Source organism: Panicum hallii, chromosome 3, assembly GCF_002211085.1.
Source record: "Panicum hallii strain FIL2 chromosome 3, PHallii_v3.1, whole genome shotgun sequence".
NCBI classification, from domain to species: Eukaryota; Viridiplantae; Streptophyta; class Magnoliopsida; order Poales; family Poaceae; genus Panicum; species Panicum hallii.
The window spans coordinates 6,623,040-6,636,471 of record NC_038044.1 but is presented as its reverse complement, the minus strand read 5'-3'; the positions used below and the strand labels follow the sequence as shown (position 1 = coordinate 6,636,471).

The following is a 13,432-nucleotide window of genomic DNA, read 5'->3' as shown; positions in this document are numbered from 1 at the left end:
ACAACTTAGATCCAAACATATATGACGGAGAGTTCTTTCAAGAAGAGGGGCTACAAGGGCGATTCGAGATAGACTTAACCGAAGCAAATGAAATGGAAGTTGAAGCGGTTGATGATGCGGGGAAGGAGGAAGAGGTGCAGAGCGTTAAGGATTTACACATGCTAGAACGACTACAAGTAGACAATGCAAATGAAGACACCGAGTCTTCTGATCTTGTTGGTTACGACATGATTGATAGTGATGATGAGGACTATGATCCAGCTAATCCCGACTACGATGAATATTTTTAGTCAATGTAAGACTATATTATTACGTAATTATGTTCTATTTTCTTTATGCATTTATCTAAGTATGTATTATATATTTATCTGTACTTACACCAGAGATGGTGGGCCGCGGGATGAAGAAGAGTGTAGCGGCCCTTTACAAGAGGTTTTCGGGGGGGGGAGGGGGAGCAGTGAGCCGACGTCCGAGACGGCTGAGGGACCGTCTTACAGGAGGAGGAGGGGGAGTGGCAGGAGGGCGACAACACAGGCGCCGCCGGAGGAGGAGCAGGCGCTCCCGGAGGAGGAGGTGCCGCCGGAGGAGGAGGAGGAGCAGGCGCTCCCGGAGGGGAGGACGAGCAGGCGGACGAGGTGGTCCACCAGGAGGGGCCAGGGGACGACGAGCAGGCGGACGAGGAGGGCACGGAGGCCTCTAGTTCGTCAACCGTCTACCAGCGAGGTCCGGCGAGTCTCCCCCAGCGACCGATTCCTGAAGCAAAACACCCGATCATAGCTCCCCAAGGGGATAAGTAAGTAAATTTACATGTTTTCAGTACTTGTTTACGTTCTAATTTCAAATTTGTGGTACAAATTAATAATTTTTATCAATCACTTGTGCAGGAACTGGATAGTTGTGCAGAGGCCCGTTGGTGCTCACAGACACCATGTGAATGGCATCTTGGGTCTTCTGGTTAGGGATCACTTCCCTAGCCTGGTCACGTTGGCCGGAGAGCCGTGTTCGGCCTATACGTGGGAGCACTACCGGGCCGTCCCCGACATGCGAGATGTTGCCGGCAGACAGTGGCCCAACTTGGCTAAGCGAGTGAAGGGCGAGCTTTGGGTAAGTGATCAATATATCGCATTCGTTGCACATCCTTGATAATATGATTGAAATATATATATCATGTTTATTGCAGGATTTCTACAGACTCCAGCCCGGGATGGACGCGCAGGTGGATGTGGTTGCCGAGTATCGCTGCAAAAAGCTCGTTACCGACATGTTCTACGAGCAGCGCCTCCAGTCAATCATCAACTACCACGCCGTCGTCCTTGGACAAAAGTCACCAAGACGCAAGCAAGAACTATGACGTTGACTGAGGAGCAGTACTTGCAGGTAAATACAAAAATTAGATTTCTTTTTACATTAAGTTGGCTTAATGTCCTCTACTAATATGTCTTCTACTTGATGTCGTGTAGATGGTTCCTCATTGGTGTGCCCACTTTCCTGAGTGCTGGCAGCAGATAGTTGCTAAGTGGTTATCCGACGACTGGAACGCTTTTCACCAGGAGCGTCGTGAGAACCGTCTGACTATGGCCGGTGTGCCACACCACCAAGGCAACCGTAACCTGACCGAGTACGCCCAAGCATGGGTACGCGACTTTACTTGTTTTGTTGTTATTCAACTATGCATGATTTCTCATCATCTTGTTTCTCGCAGTCGGCGGCACATGGAGGGCAGCAGTGCAACAAATTCATGGCGTATGCTCTATCCCACAAGGATAAAGCGACATCCAGCGTCAGCTACGACGCGGAGGACGGGCCCGAGGCGTACAGCAACCTGAGCATCTATACTCGCCTCAATGAGTACACATCGATGGCGAGGGAGGTGCACGGGCCAGAGTACGATCCGACCCAGGAGGATCTTGACGCCGAAATTGTCATGAAGGTCGAAGGAGGAAAGAAGCATGGACGGTACTGGATTTGCGACGGCGCGATCGACTCCTCTTCTACTCCGACTCTATCTCAGATAAAAGCACGGCAAATGAGCTCGAGCGCAGGCATCCGACCTCGTCCGGACAGTTCGACGACCCGTCTCCAGGCACTCCAGGTTGTTGCTTATTCATTCGTTTTTTATCTATTATATTACATAACTTCTCTTTTGTATTATTGTAATATTGGGGTAAAAATTTTGCAGGCTCAGCTGGAAGAAGAGAGGAGAGAACGTATGGAGTTGGAGGCAAGGATGAGGGCGGAGATGGAGGCCGAGCGGGAGGCTGACCGACAGAGGATGGCGAGCATGTTCGCGTACATTCAGAGTCTTGGCGCCGCGACGGGTCTACCTCCGCCACCTCCCTTCGTCACCCCACCTAGACCACCCACCGATCCGTTTTCTACTTCAGTGAGTATGCAATGTTCAATATGTCGTTTATTTTGTCGTTTCACTCATACATTTCATCTGTATGTTGCAGAATCAGTCGGCGGCCTCCAATGATCCTTATATTTCTCCAAATCAGACCAACTGGAGCAACTGGCCACCTTCGGCATAGATGATGGAGTTATTTGCATTTGAGACTTTGATTGAATGTACTTTGATTGTTCATTGTGTACTTTGTGATATACTTGGCTACATTGAACGTGGCTTTGGTGGCATTATGAGACATTTTGTGATATTTATGCGATATTGCTCTGTGATGCTTTTATTATGTGTACAATGGAGGCTTCCCAACCGGGGAGGGAGAGAAAATAGGGAGGTTATTAAAAAAAACAAGCTTTGCCGAGTGCTGGCTCCAGTGGCTCTCGGCAAAGAGGGAGAACAGCGCACGCTCTGGATGCCCTCTTTGCCGAGTGCTCTTGACTAGGCACTCGGAAAAGAAGGCGACCAGGGTGGCCCTGACGGTGACACTCGGCAAAGGTTCCGTCCACGGTGGCGCGCCGTGACGGCCACTTTTCTTTGCCGAGGGCCGCTTTTGGCTCTCAGTAAATTCTTTGCCGAGAGCCCGAGGAAAAGCTCTCGGCAAAGGCTCCTTTGCCGACCCCGGCTTCCCCGAGAGCCCTTTGCCGAGTGGGGCTCTCGGCAAACCCTTTGCCTAGTGCCTTTAGGTCTTGCCGAGTGCCCGGGGCACTCGGCAAATCAGCCGTGTCCGTAGTGTAGTACATGTACCCGTATGCACCGTCCTTGTACGCGTACGGGTACGTCACCGCGGTGTGGACCTGCGGCGCAGTGGCGTCACATGCGCAACGGAATTTCAGTCACGTTTGCTATTGCCGCTACTGCGTTGCTGTCGCCTGCTGCATCAGCAGCACCAGACGCACAGGGTATATCAATCGTACTATCCGATTAATCAGCAGTTTAATCCAGCCATCATGCATCAGCTAAACTGCCGGCCAGAATATATATAGCGCACACGCCCTCTTCCGAGCCGCAACCCTGTCCTCTCTCCATCGTCTTCTCCTCCATGAGTATTGTTTATACATGTGCTCCTCTATCATCTCTCATCATCGTCGTCATCCTATCCCTTGTTTGATCTAGCAAAGATCAGAAGATAGTCTCCTGTTGGTTGTTCCTGGAGTTCGTCACACCATTCATGCGCGTCGCAAACAAGCTAGCTCTGATCGATCTCGCCGCCGCAGCTAGTTTTGTCGTCCCATGCAGCATCTTCAATTTCTCCCAGAGCTTCTAGTTTGCTAGGGAGATAGGCAGCCACCAGCTAAGCCGGTCGTCACTGGAATCCTAGCTATAAATAGTGCAACGCTCCAAGAGCGAGAGCATCCGGCCGAGGTGAGCAGAGCATCCCGACGAGAGTGAGCAGAGGTAGGCGGCGGCCCGAGAGCTGAGGTGCGAGGTCGTCCCGTCGCTCATGGAAGGCGCGGGAGCCGGGTGGCCGGAGCCGGTGGTGCGGGTGCAGTCGCTGTCGGAGAGCGGCGCCGCCACCATCCCGGACCGCTACGTCAAGCCGGAGGCGGAGCGCCCGGCGGCGGCGGGGGCCGGGGGAGCGACGGCAGAGGGCATCCCCGTGGTGGACCTGTCGTCGCCGAGCGACCCGGCGACGGCGCGGGCGGTGTCGGAGGCGTGCCGCGACTGGGGCTTCTTCCAGGCCGTGAACCACGGCGTGCCCCCGGAGCTCCTCCGGCGCGCGCGGGGCGTGTGGCGCGGCTTCTTCCGGCAGCCGACGGAGGTGAAGCAGCGGTACGCCAACTCGCCGGCGACGTACGAGGGGTACGGCAGCCGGCTGGGCGTGGAGAAGGGCGCCGTCCTCGACTGGGGCGACTACTACTTCCTCCACGTCCGCCCGCCCCACCTCTTCGACCCCGACAAGTGGCCACACCTCCCCCCGGACCTCAGGTACATACGCATCTTTGCTTGTATTATATACAAATACAAATACGTATACATATACGTATGTACAACATATACGGAACGTGACACATGTAGCGCTACCTTTCTCTATCTCTAATTCTCTATGGAGAAATAATAAAATACTCCATATGATTTCCTTTTGGCTCATGATCCACACGGGATGGATTTAATTTTTCACCGCTGCGGCGATCAAGCGAGCAGGGAGACGACGGAGGAGTACAGCCGGGAGGTGGCGGCGCTGTGCGGGCGTCTGATGACGGCGATGTCGCTGGGGCTGGGCGCCGGGCCGTCGCGGCTGCAGGAGGCGTTCGGCGGCGCGGAGGGCGCCGGGGTGTGCGTCCGGGTGAACTACTACCCGCGGTGCCCGCAGCCGGAGCTGACGCTGGGCCTGTCCTCGCACTCGGACCCCGGCGGCATGACCGTGCTCCTCGCCGACGACCGCGTCCGGGGCCTCCAGGTGCGCCGCCGCGGCGCCTGGGTCACCGTGGACCCCGTGCCCGACGCCTTCATCGTCAACGTCGGCGACCAAATCCAGGTACGCGAAACGCCGACCGGCCCTTCCGAGCATCTCGATCGCCAGGGTGTGCACGGCCGGCACACGTATTCATTTTTCCTCTGCGATTTTCTCGCGGGCGCGCATGTGATCCTCCTAGAGCTCCTCGCACGGCGACTAGTCGTCCCTGGCCGCACGGCCGAGGCCACCAGGCCTGGGCGGCTGGGCCTCCCGTCGATCAGGCGACCGGAAAATAGGCAGCAGCGGATGATGATTCGGACGTGACGGGGCACAGTACATGTGCTCGAATTACTACAGCAGCGACTGTTTCGTCAACCCCAGCCATATCCATCCGGCCATCCATCTGACAAACGGACGGCCGGTCATTGCCCGTCGACGTCGCGATTGGACGCTGCGCTACGGCAACGGGCGGGGGATCGGAGCACGTTGCCGGCCAGTAATACTCGCTCGCCGGCCTCGCATTTTTTTTTTACTCTTTTCATAGAGAACACGATGCTACGGCTAGCGGTAACACGTAGTACGGTTGACCTAGCTAGGCACGTCGCTGCCACAGACCACATAGTGATCCATTGGGTTATTACAGTGACCGTGGCCTTTTCCCAAGCCATCCATTTTCACCACATGGATGTGTATGCTCAAAGCCGGTGGTTAATAGATACTAGGAGGTGATAAGTGGCGTGTGGTGCCTAGATGATGACTACTATAGACAGGCGTACGTGTTCTGACGCATGAAAGAGCGAGCACACATCTAGCATTTCGAGCATGGGTGGCTAGAATGTTCTGACGCTGATGATATGGATACGAATTACGTATGGGCGTGCATGCAAACCACGCATGCCGATGCATCTGCGCGCTGACCATTCAACACTCCGGGGCGATTTAATCGGTCCATGCGCGCGCTGGACCCCACCTCCTTCTGAATCTGATCGCTTGCATCGTATCATATCACCTTTTTGGAGAATAGGTTTGTTGACGCAGACACGAACAGGGCAGGAAAGAAAAAGAAAAAAAAAAGACTTCCTCTATGGAAAAATCTGATCAACTATGCACAAAGAGAAAATTACACTGCCCAAGCTAGGAAGTAGTAGAGCTGAACAATCTGAACCAAATGAACTTTGAAAATTTTTTCTTCTCCAGAAACCAAAACAAACATGCTCCACAATTGCTTTGAGAAAGAGAAAACGACTGGAAATAAGAAAAGATTCCCATCTGCGAGAGAATTCAGACCGCAAGCGTCACGAGGCGATAGCGCACCTTACCTGCCAGCCGTGGGCCTCCACCGTGCCCACCGGAGTCAGGGCTTCCCAAAATAGGCATGCGCCCACGTGCAGCGCGCGATCGCGCAACCCAACCAGAACCGTACTAGAGGGAGGGCATGCCAACGCCGGCCGGCAGGCCCGCTGCCGCCATCAATGCGATCTCGCCGGCCGGCCCCGGCCCATGCGTCAGCACCGGCGAGCGGCGACTAGTCTGCGTGGCCGAAACGGTGCCAGTACGTGCGGCCCGACAGGGGTGGGCGCGCTGGGACCATCCCCATCCGTTGGTTGGGGAGCCAACAGCCCGAATCTTTGCTTGCAGATCGATCCGTGACCCTGCTTGCAAAACCGAAACGTGCGCGTTTGGGCCTGGAGCTCTTGCTGGAAAACCATTTTCATCTTCGGATAATCTTTGCTGCCACAGCCAGCGCGCTAGAGACCGATCGAGCTGCGTGCTGCGGCAGTGGCAGGTCGTGCTGGTCCCGACGCCGTGCAGCGCCGTGCTGGCCATGCATCTCCGGCCGGCCGGCCGGCCGGTCCTTCTTCCCCACCGGAAAGTGGAAATAAACCGCACGTTTTCCACAGGGTGCTCGGCCTAGCCTAGCTCGCTGCCTTTTTCCTGCAGGCAGGCCGTGTGACCGTGTCGCGTGTGCTGTCACAGCAGGGTCCGCAGCAAATCTGATTCGCGCCTTTGTGGCGCTGCGCGGTCTGAAAATGCACGGGCGTGCGTGCCCACCACCGTTCGTTCACGGTCGCTAAAGCCCTTGGAATTGTGGCCTGGCCATGCAGGTGAAGGCTACCTCTGTTAGGTCAGACCTGCACAGGCTCAGCTGAGCTCGGTAGGGAGTGTGCATGACAGCATGAGCTGCCTCGCTATTGTGTGTTCAGTGTTGTGCTGTGCTACTACATGACGATGTGGACCGGTCTGATCTGGTTCGGCAACCGTATCTCCGGGACCTGGTTTGGTCTGGGTCGGATAGACCGACCATGAGGAGTTGCCGTCGTCCCGATCGACCGAACCCACGTCCATTTTCGGATAGGATTCTGTTTTTTTTTCTTTTTGAACGACGTCGGCGACCCAACGCACGCTTGAGAGCATGTGTATTTCCATGTTAATTAACATATAGTTCTTTTTTGTTGCATGTGTATGTATGTGTAGGTGCTGACGAACGCGACGTACCGGAGCGTGGAGCACCGGGTGACGGTGAACGCGGCGGAGGAGCGGCTGTCGGTGGCGCTCTTCTACAACCCCCGGAGCGACCTCCCGCTGGCGCCCATGCCGGAGCTCGTCTCGCCGGAGCGCCCCTCGCTCTACAGCCCCATGACCTTCGACGAGTACCGCCTCTACATCCGCCGCAAGGGGCCGCGCGGCAAGAGCCAGGTCGAGTCGCTCAAGGCCACCGCCGTCGGCGCAGCCAGATAGATGATGCATGCATGCATTCGTCGCAAGCATTGCGTGCCTGCCTGCCTGCACAAATAATAAGATTTCATTGAAGAATTCGTTTATTAGGTTAGTTTATTAGTCTAGGTGTATGGGGTCGGACCGAGTCATAATAAACAAAAAAAAAATCTGTCGATTATTTTGGGCTTGATTCTCATCATCAAATGAAGAATTCGTTATTAGTCCTTAGTTACTGATCTGTTTCTTTCATTGCCACACCTGATGCCTCTCCAATAAGAAGACTCCACGCGGGATCACAGTCACACACAGACACCTATTGTCCCGTTCCCAATCAATCCTTCAACTTGTCGTAACCGTTGTTTTTTAGAAATCTTTTGCCCAAAAATTAAATGACGTGTTAGGCTAACAATTGTTCGACCCATTTACCTATCTGTCAACCCATTCTCAACGAGAAATCCAATCCAACAGTCCAGATTCAACCATCTATCTCGATCCTTGTTCTTCTTGAGGAAAAAATATTAATTTTCTGTATGGAACATCTATTCTTATCTCAAACATTCCTTTTCCCAATGATTTTGGTCAGACAATTGGAATTCTGCACTAAAAATCCAATGCTAAGAAACGAACCTTGATGCATATCAAATTAACACAAATCCAACTGAATTTACAAAAGAAAAATTGCGGTTAGCAATCTTCTTTAAAACATGAGCAAAGATAAAAGGGGATTCCAAGAAAATCCATAATTTTTCAACTAAAGGAATATTTGAGTTGGTCATGACACAAGTGTCGCATGCCAATTGGGCTGAATACCAACGGTTTGCTTTGTCTAGGCGTACTATGAAAACACTATTCACATGTGCAAGCCAACCAAGGTGAAGGGGAAAGGGGAAACAAAATTCAAAACTCCATTACTCTTACTCAACAACGACCATAGTTTGAATCCATAGTCAATCGTAGCTTCGATAAGAACGGAAAGAAAATACGGATTGGTTCTTTCAAATGTATCCACCAATCATTTTCCTAAATATTATTCCCATACCTTTCACACGTGAACGAAAACGATTGGTCGTCTTTACCAACAGCATATAATCCATTTAAAAAGTATAGACATGAAAAAAAAGAAAGTGGGTCATATTCATAAGTAAGTCGCCATGGTCCTCAAATTGATGTCTAAGTGAGTGAACTAGGTTACTGTGTTTTTCAAAATAAAAAAATAACAGAAAGAAAATGAATATTAGTCACAGATTCCAGCTAGGCATGACTACACATATTGAACCTGATTGCATACGCCAATATTTTACCTGCAATCCTTAAATTTGATACAGCATGTCCTGAAAAATCATTTTCTGATTCTAAAAAAAGACGATGGAAAAGGATGGCATGGCCTGACAACCCCAATGGGAAAGCAAAGATACAGCTAGCCCGCAGTATATTGTATGCACACATTTTCTGATAGCTCTTTGGCCTTTACTTAAATCCTTATGATGGCCCTCTCCAGCATAAAATGGCATCTTCACTTATATGTAGCATACCCTTCAGGATACGGTATTTCCTCATGGCAAAAATTCTTACAAAATAAATTATTTTTCTTTAGAGTAAAAAATAAATATCGTCCTGTAATTTTTAGAAGGAAAACACAACAACTCCCTTATCATGAAAAAACACAACTTCATAGTCAAGTCTTTCACTGACCTGATGAGCTTGCTGTACGGCTGCACCCGGCATACCCGTTTTTAGCCACTGGATGGTGGATGATATATGCAGAAATCATTATCACCACCTGCCGAAAAGGCGAAAAAAAGAAGTGAAGACGTTAATTTCGGCTGCTACCATGAACTGATCGCTGAGCCCTCTGGCCCAACTAGCTATGCAGATGCAATCTCGTGCCATTGAACCATCAAACGGAGTCTTTTGATAATCCTGAGGTTGTATTTGTGATATGTATTGTTTTCCGCAAAAATACATATACATACAAGCGTCATTGTGCAACACTAGCACACACATTTTTTTAGGAACAGAGGTCCTGAGAATCTTCCATGAGTACTAATTGTTAATTTTAAATCTGGAGCTGATTTGGTTAGCTCATCTAGTGAGACGGATCCTGAGAAAAAAAAAAGATCGAGCCGGGGGGAATTAAACAACAGATCACACGGTGCGAATTCAAACACGTACAGCAAAGTACAGAGTCACTATTGCTACAGTGCTGCAGCAAGACTGCGAAAGGAGATAACTCTGCAGCAGGCCACCCGGGCAAATCGACCAACGTGTGGCCCGCGACGGCGCCGCAATTGGGCGCCGGTGATGGGGCCTTTCCCCACCGCCGCGCGCGGCAGACTCCGGCGAGGGGACACCGCCGGGCCAGCGCGGCCTGGGCTCCGCGACGGCGACAGCGCAGACCGGAGTGTTGGACGGTATTCTCAGGGAGCACGGGGGATTCCGGCGATTGGATGCTGCCGGATGCGGCGTCGGCCTCAGGCTCCGAACCTGCGACGACGACGGCTTCCCCTCGGAGAAACCTCATCCAAGAAGATCACCATTCGCTTCAACCTGCAATCCTGCACCGACAGGGATCGCCGGGATCTTTCTGAAAGCATATTACCTTGGAACATATAGGCACCAGGTTCTCGAGCCAGTCTGCTCTATTGGCGAACAGCAGCATCTGCTGGTGATGCAACAAATTTGCAGTCAGTACTGTTTATGAAACGCATGACTAGTAACTACTTATTTGTTTCCATGCATGGAAGAACTCGGTATGCCTAAAGGAAACTGAGGTATCAGAGATCAATACTGAACCAGTACCCTGACATGTCACAAGTGCATAGCGGCTGATAATCTGAATAACGTCTACAGCCACCGAGCGTGAACTAGAAGAAACCATGAAGCATCAGATAATCTGCGAGACTGATGCCAATACAATGACACAACTGAATCTGGAGATGAGACAAATAGCTTCAACTCCAGCGGCAGGTTAGCACTTGGCATAATCTTGCAATAGCTACGATAGAATACACCAACACTAGCACGAATAAAGTGATATTATGTTCAGCTAAAGTCACTACAACTGCTCCACAAACGAATAAACACACTCATATTGTACAACTAGGCTAAGACAGAAGCTGTTGGATCCCTGCCTTTTGGTCAGCCGTTAGATTAGTGGGGAACTTGATCTGAAACTTGATCCGCAGGTTCCCCTTCTTAGAAGGCTCCCTTGTGATTGGCATGCCTTCTCCCTGCACAACTTCTTCATAGGCAGGACTGACAACAGATTTCACGGGAATAGTCAGGGTTCGTCCATCCAGAGTGGTCACTTGGACAGTGCAGCCCGTCAATGCCTCCACAAGAGAGATCTTATGTGTGTAAATAAGGTCGTTCCCATCTCTCTTGAACTTGGGGTGTGCCCGTTCTTCTATTATGAACACTAGATCTGATGGTACAACATTGCGCATCTCGTTCCCTTTCTCAGGAAATGTGATTTTTGTGCCCTTCTTCCATCCAGGTTTGATATCAATCGTCAGGATCTCCTCAACAGTTGTTGGTTTCCTTCACAAAAAATATGAAAAATATTCTCAAAAAAGAAGAAACAAGACATTAAAACAATGAGCTTGCCTATTCCTTAGAGCTAAAAACTCAAAGCTTTGCATAAGACAAATCATTTGAAGTTTCAATCTACCAGATCCAATCTAGCAATTTGACATAATAAATTAACGCATAATATACATCCAGCACACGGGAACAAATTGGTAATCATTAAACCACTACTCAATACAATTGCAATAACCATTAATCACATAAAACATATACCTAATATGTTATGTTTCTTAATAGAGGGAAACAAACAGACTGCATCTACATCATATTGTCTTAAGCTTCGTATTTTCCAAAGCACCAAGCACTATGATCTTTTTGCAATTTGTTTAGATGACACTTTATCACAATCCATTCCATATTTCCATTCCTGTTATGAACCTACTTCAAATAGTGGCTTTGCCCCCATTATGACAAACATCACACATTGCTGCTCTAAAACCCACTGGAAGCAACCTGTGTTTCAATATTATAGATGATCTTATTTTTAGCCTCAGTCAATTACAGGTCCAGTGGCCACCTTGTCAAAGTTGTATTTTATCAGATCACAGGTCCCTCAAGTTTGTACAAAACAGTTTATTTTTCCATTAACTTAGTTGCTTCATTCCAACAGAGTAATATATCACATATTCATAGTTTAAGAGCTCCCATCAGTATACATGTGTTGAAGTCCAAATACTCTACTTCTCGAGGCACATTGGAACTGAACATGTTACACAATATGTAGGAAGTAATAACCACAATACAGCAATATCACAAGAAAACACTGTGCCACTAGAGATCTACCATCAGTTCTGACATTAATCACTACTGTCCACCTCCAGTCATCTTCACAAAATCATCTGTCAACTGTACAAGCCCAGCTATCAAAGTCTGCGTGCCTCTGAATGCTCTAATATATTTGTACAGTGTGCGGGTTCAGGACAGAAGCTCGAACTTTTAGCCCCTTACTGAAGCCACTGTGTATATTATCCCCACGTATTTTGTCTTACGAGACCTGGAATTTAAACCCTTCAGCCTCTCCTATCATGCTCCTCACTGTCTCCTGCCTCAAAACTCTAATGTGCTAGCTCTATTTAAAAGGATAAAGAAGCATGTCCAATGTGCAAGCCAAATCAAAAGATCCAGTAGAAGGCACGACCTAGCACTAAGTCTCTACTGAGCCCAACTATAACCCTCAGAATTGCTGAATCAATCTTTACAGAAGAACAGAATACTAAAACCTGTCGCAAGTCTGTATTACACCGCAAACAAATTGGACAAGGAATCAGCGATCTCACCCGGCGGCGTCAAGGACATCCCTGGAGATCTTCATCTTCTTAGTGGCGCCCTTGTACAGGTCCTCCAAACTGCAAGCCAGCTGCCGCTCGATCGGCGGCGCCTTCCTCTGCAACCCCGCGCTGGACGCCTCCCCTGGCCCAGCGGCGCCGCCGAACCCCGGGAACCCGGGGGGAACGCCTCCGCCTGGGGTTCGGGGACCCGCCCCCGGGAACGCGCCGCCGAATATCTCCGAGAAGATCTCCTCGGCGCTCCTCGGGTTGAAGCGGAACCCGTGGGCGCCGGCGCCGTGCGTGGAGGCGGAGGGCGGGGGCGCGCCGGCCTTGAGGCCGTCCTCCCCGTACTGGTCGTAGATGGCGCGCTTCTGCGGGTCGCTGAGCACCTGCGGGGTGGGGACAATAAGAGGGAGCCTAAGCAGATGGGTTTCTCGACCGCGGCGGCGGTAATGGAGGACGGCGGCGAGGGATTGGTACGGACGTCGTAGGCCTCGGAGACTTGCTTGAAGAGGGAATCGGCCTGCGGCGAGGGGTTCTTGTCCGGGTGGTACTTCATGGCGAGGCGGCGGTAGGCCTTCTTGAGCTCGTCGTCGGTGGCGCCGCGGCCGACGCCGAGCACCTTGTAGTAGTCCACCCCCATCGGCGGCGAGTGCCGGCGGGCGTCCTGGCTGCTCCTGAGCTTCTCTCCCGAGGGCTTTTTGGGATTGGCTGGTGGTTGGCAGGTGGTTCGCTCTGATAGTTTTTGGTTCGAGTTTATCTCCCCAATTTTCAATGATCTTCGATCCTTGTTCCTACGGATATAATAAAAATGGCGATTCGGTAACTGTTCATGAGAAATCTAGATATTCTTAATTTTAGAAATTTGCTTAGATTCTACAGAAAGTAGCGACATCGCACCAATAAAAATACAAAAGAACTACGAGGTTTAAACTCTTGATCATTTCAACAATAAACAGCGAAATTTTGAAACAAGATTAGAGTGTCTGTGTTAGGTAAGTATATAGTTTCACAAGATTTGTAGTTTTTTAGAAATATTTTTCCCTTTGTGTAAGAAAAGAC

General features: G+C 50.5%; 2 protein-coding genes and 1 long non-coding RNA gene across 4 annotated transcripts; 2 read left to right on the top strand and 1 right to left on the bottom strand.

The window, feature by feature from the left end:
- Positions 1-2,025: 2,025 nt before the first annotated feature.
- LOC112883907 lies at positions 2,026-2,496 on the top strand. The gene is made up of 3 exons (XR_003226993.1): positions 2,026-2,092; positions 2,180-2,383; positions 2,454-2,496. It is a non-coding gene; the product is annotated as an uncharacterized LOC112883907 (long non-coding RNA).
- An 812-nt stretch (positions 2,497-3,308) lies between these two features.
- Positions 3,309-7,694, top strand: LOC112884040 (probable 2-oxoglutarate-dependent dioxygenase At5g05600). Of its 2 annotated transcripts, none has more exons than XM_025949349.1 (3): positions 3,309-4,327; positions 4,537-4,877; positions 7,272-7,694. In XM_025949349.1, the coding sequence occupies exons 1-3, from the start codon at positions 3,843-3,845 to the stop codon at positions 7,604-7,606; spliced, it is 1,161 nt and encodes a 386-aa protein (XP_025805134.1). In that variant the 5' UTR covers positions 3,309-3,842; the 3' UTR covers positions 7,607-7,694. The 2 variants fall into 2 exon arrangements, with proteins under 2 accessions (XP_025805134.1, XP_025805135.1); XM_025949350.1 differs by having other exon boundaries at positions 3,324-4,327; positions 4,544-4,877; positions 7,272-7,673.
- Positions 7,695-10,430: 2,736 nt separating this feature from the next.
- On the bottom strand, positions 10,431-13,128 carry LOC112887182 (dnaJ homolog subfamily B member 4-like). Its single transcript, XM_025953290.1, has 3 exons — positions 12,855-13,128; positions 12,380-12,759; positions 10,431-11,054 (listed from the first exon to the last, which is right to left on the bottom strand). Exons 1-3 carry the CDS (start codon positions 13,011-13,013, stop codon positions 10,619-10,621), a joined length of 975 nt encoding a protein of 324 aa, XP_025809075.1. The 5' UTR covers positions 13,014-13,128; the 3' UTR covers positions 10,431-10,618.
- Between the last annotated feature and the right edge of the window lie 304 nt (positions 13,129-13,432).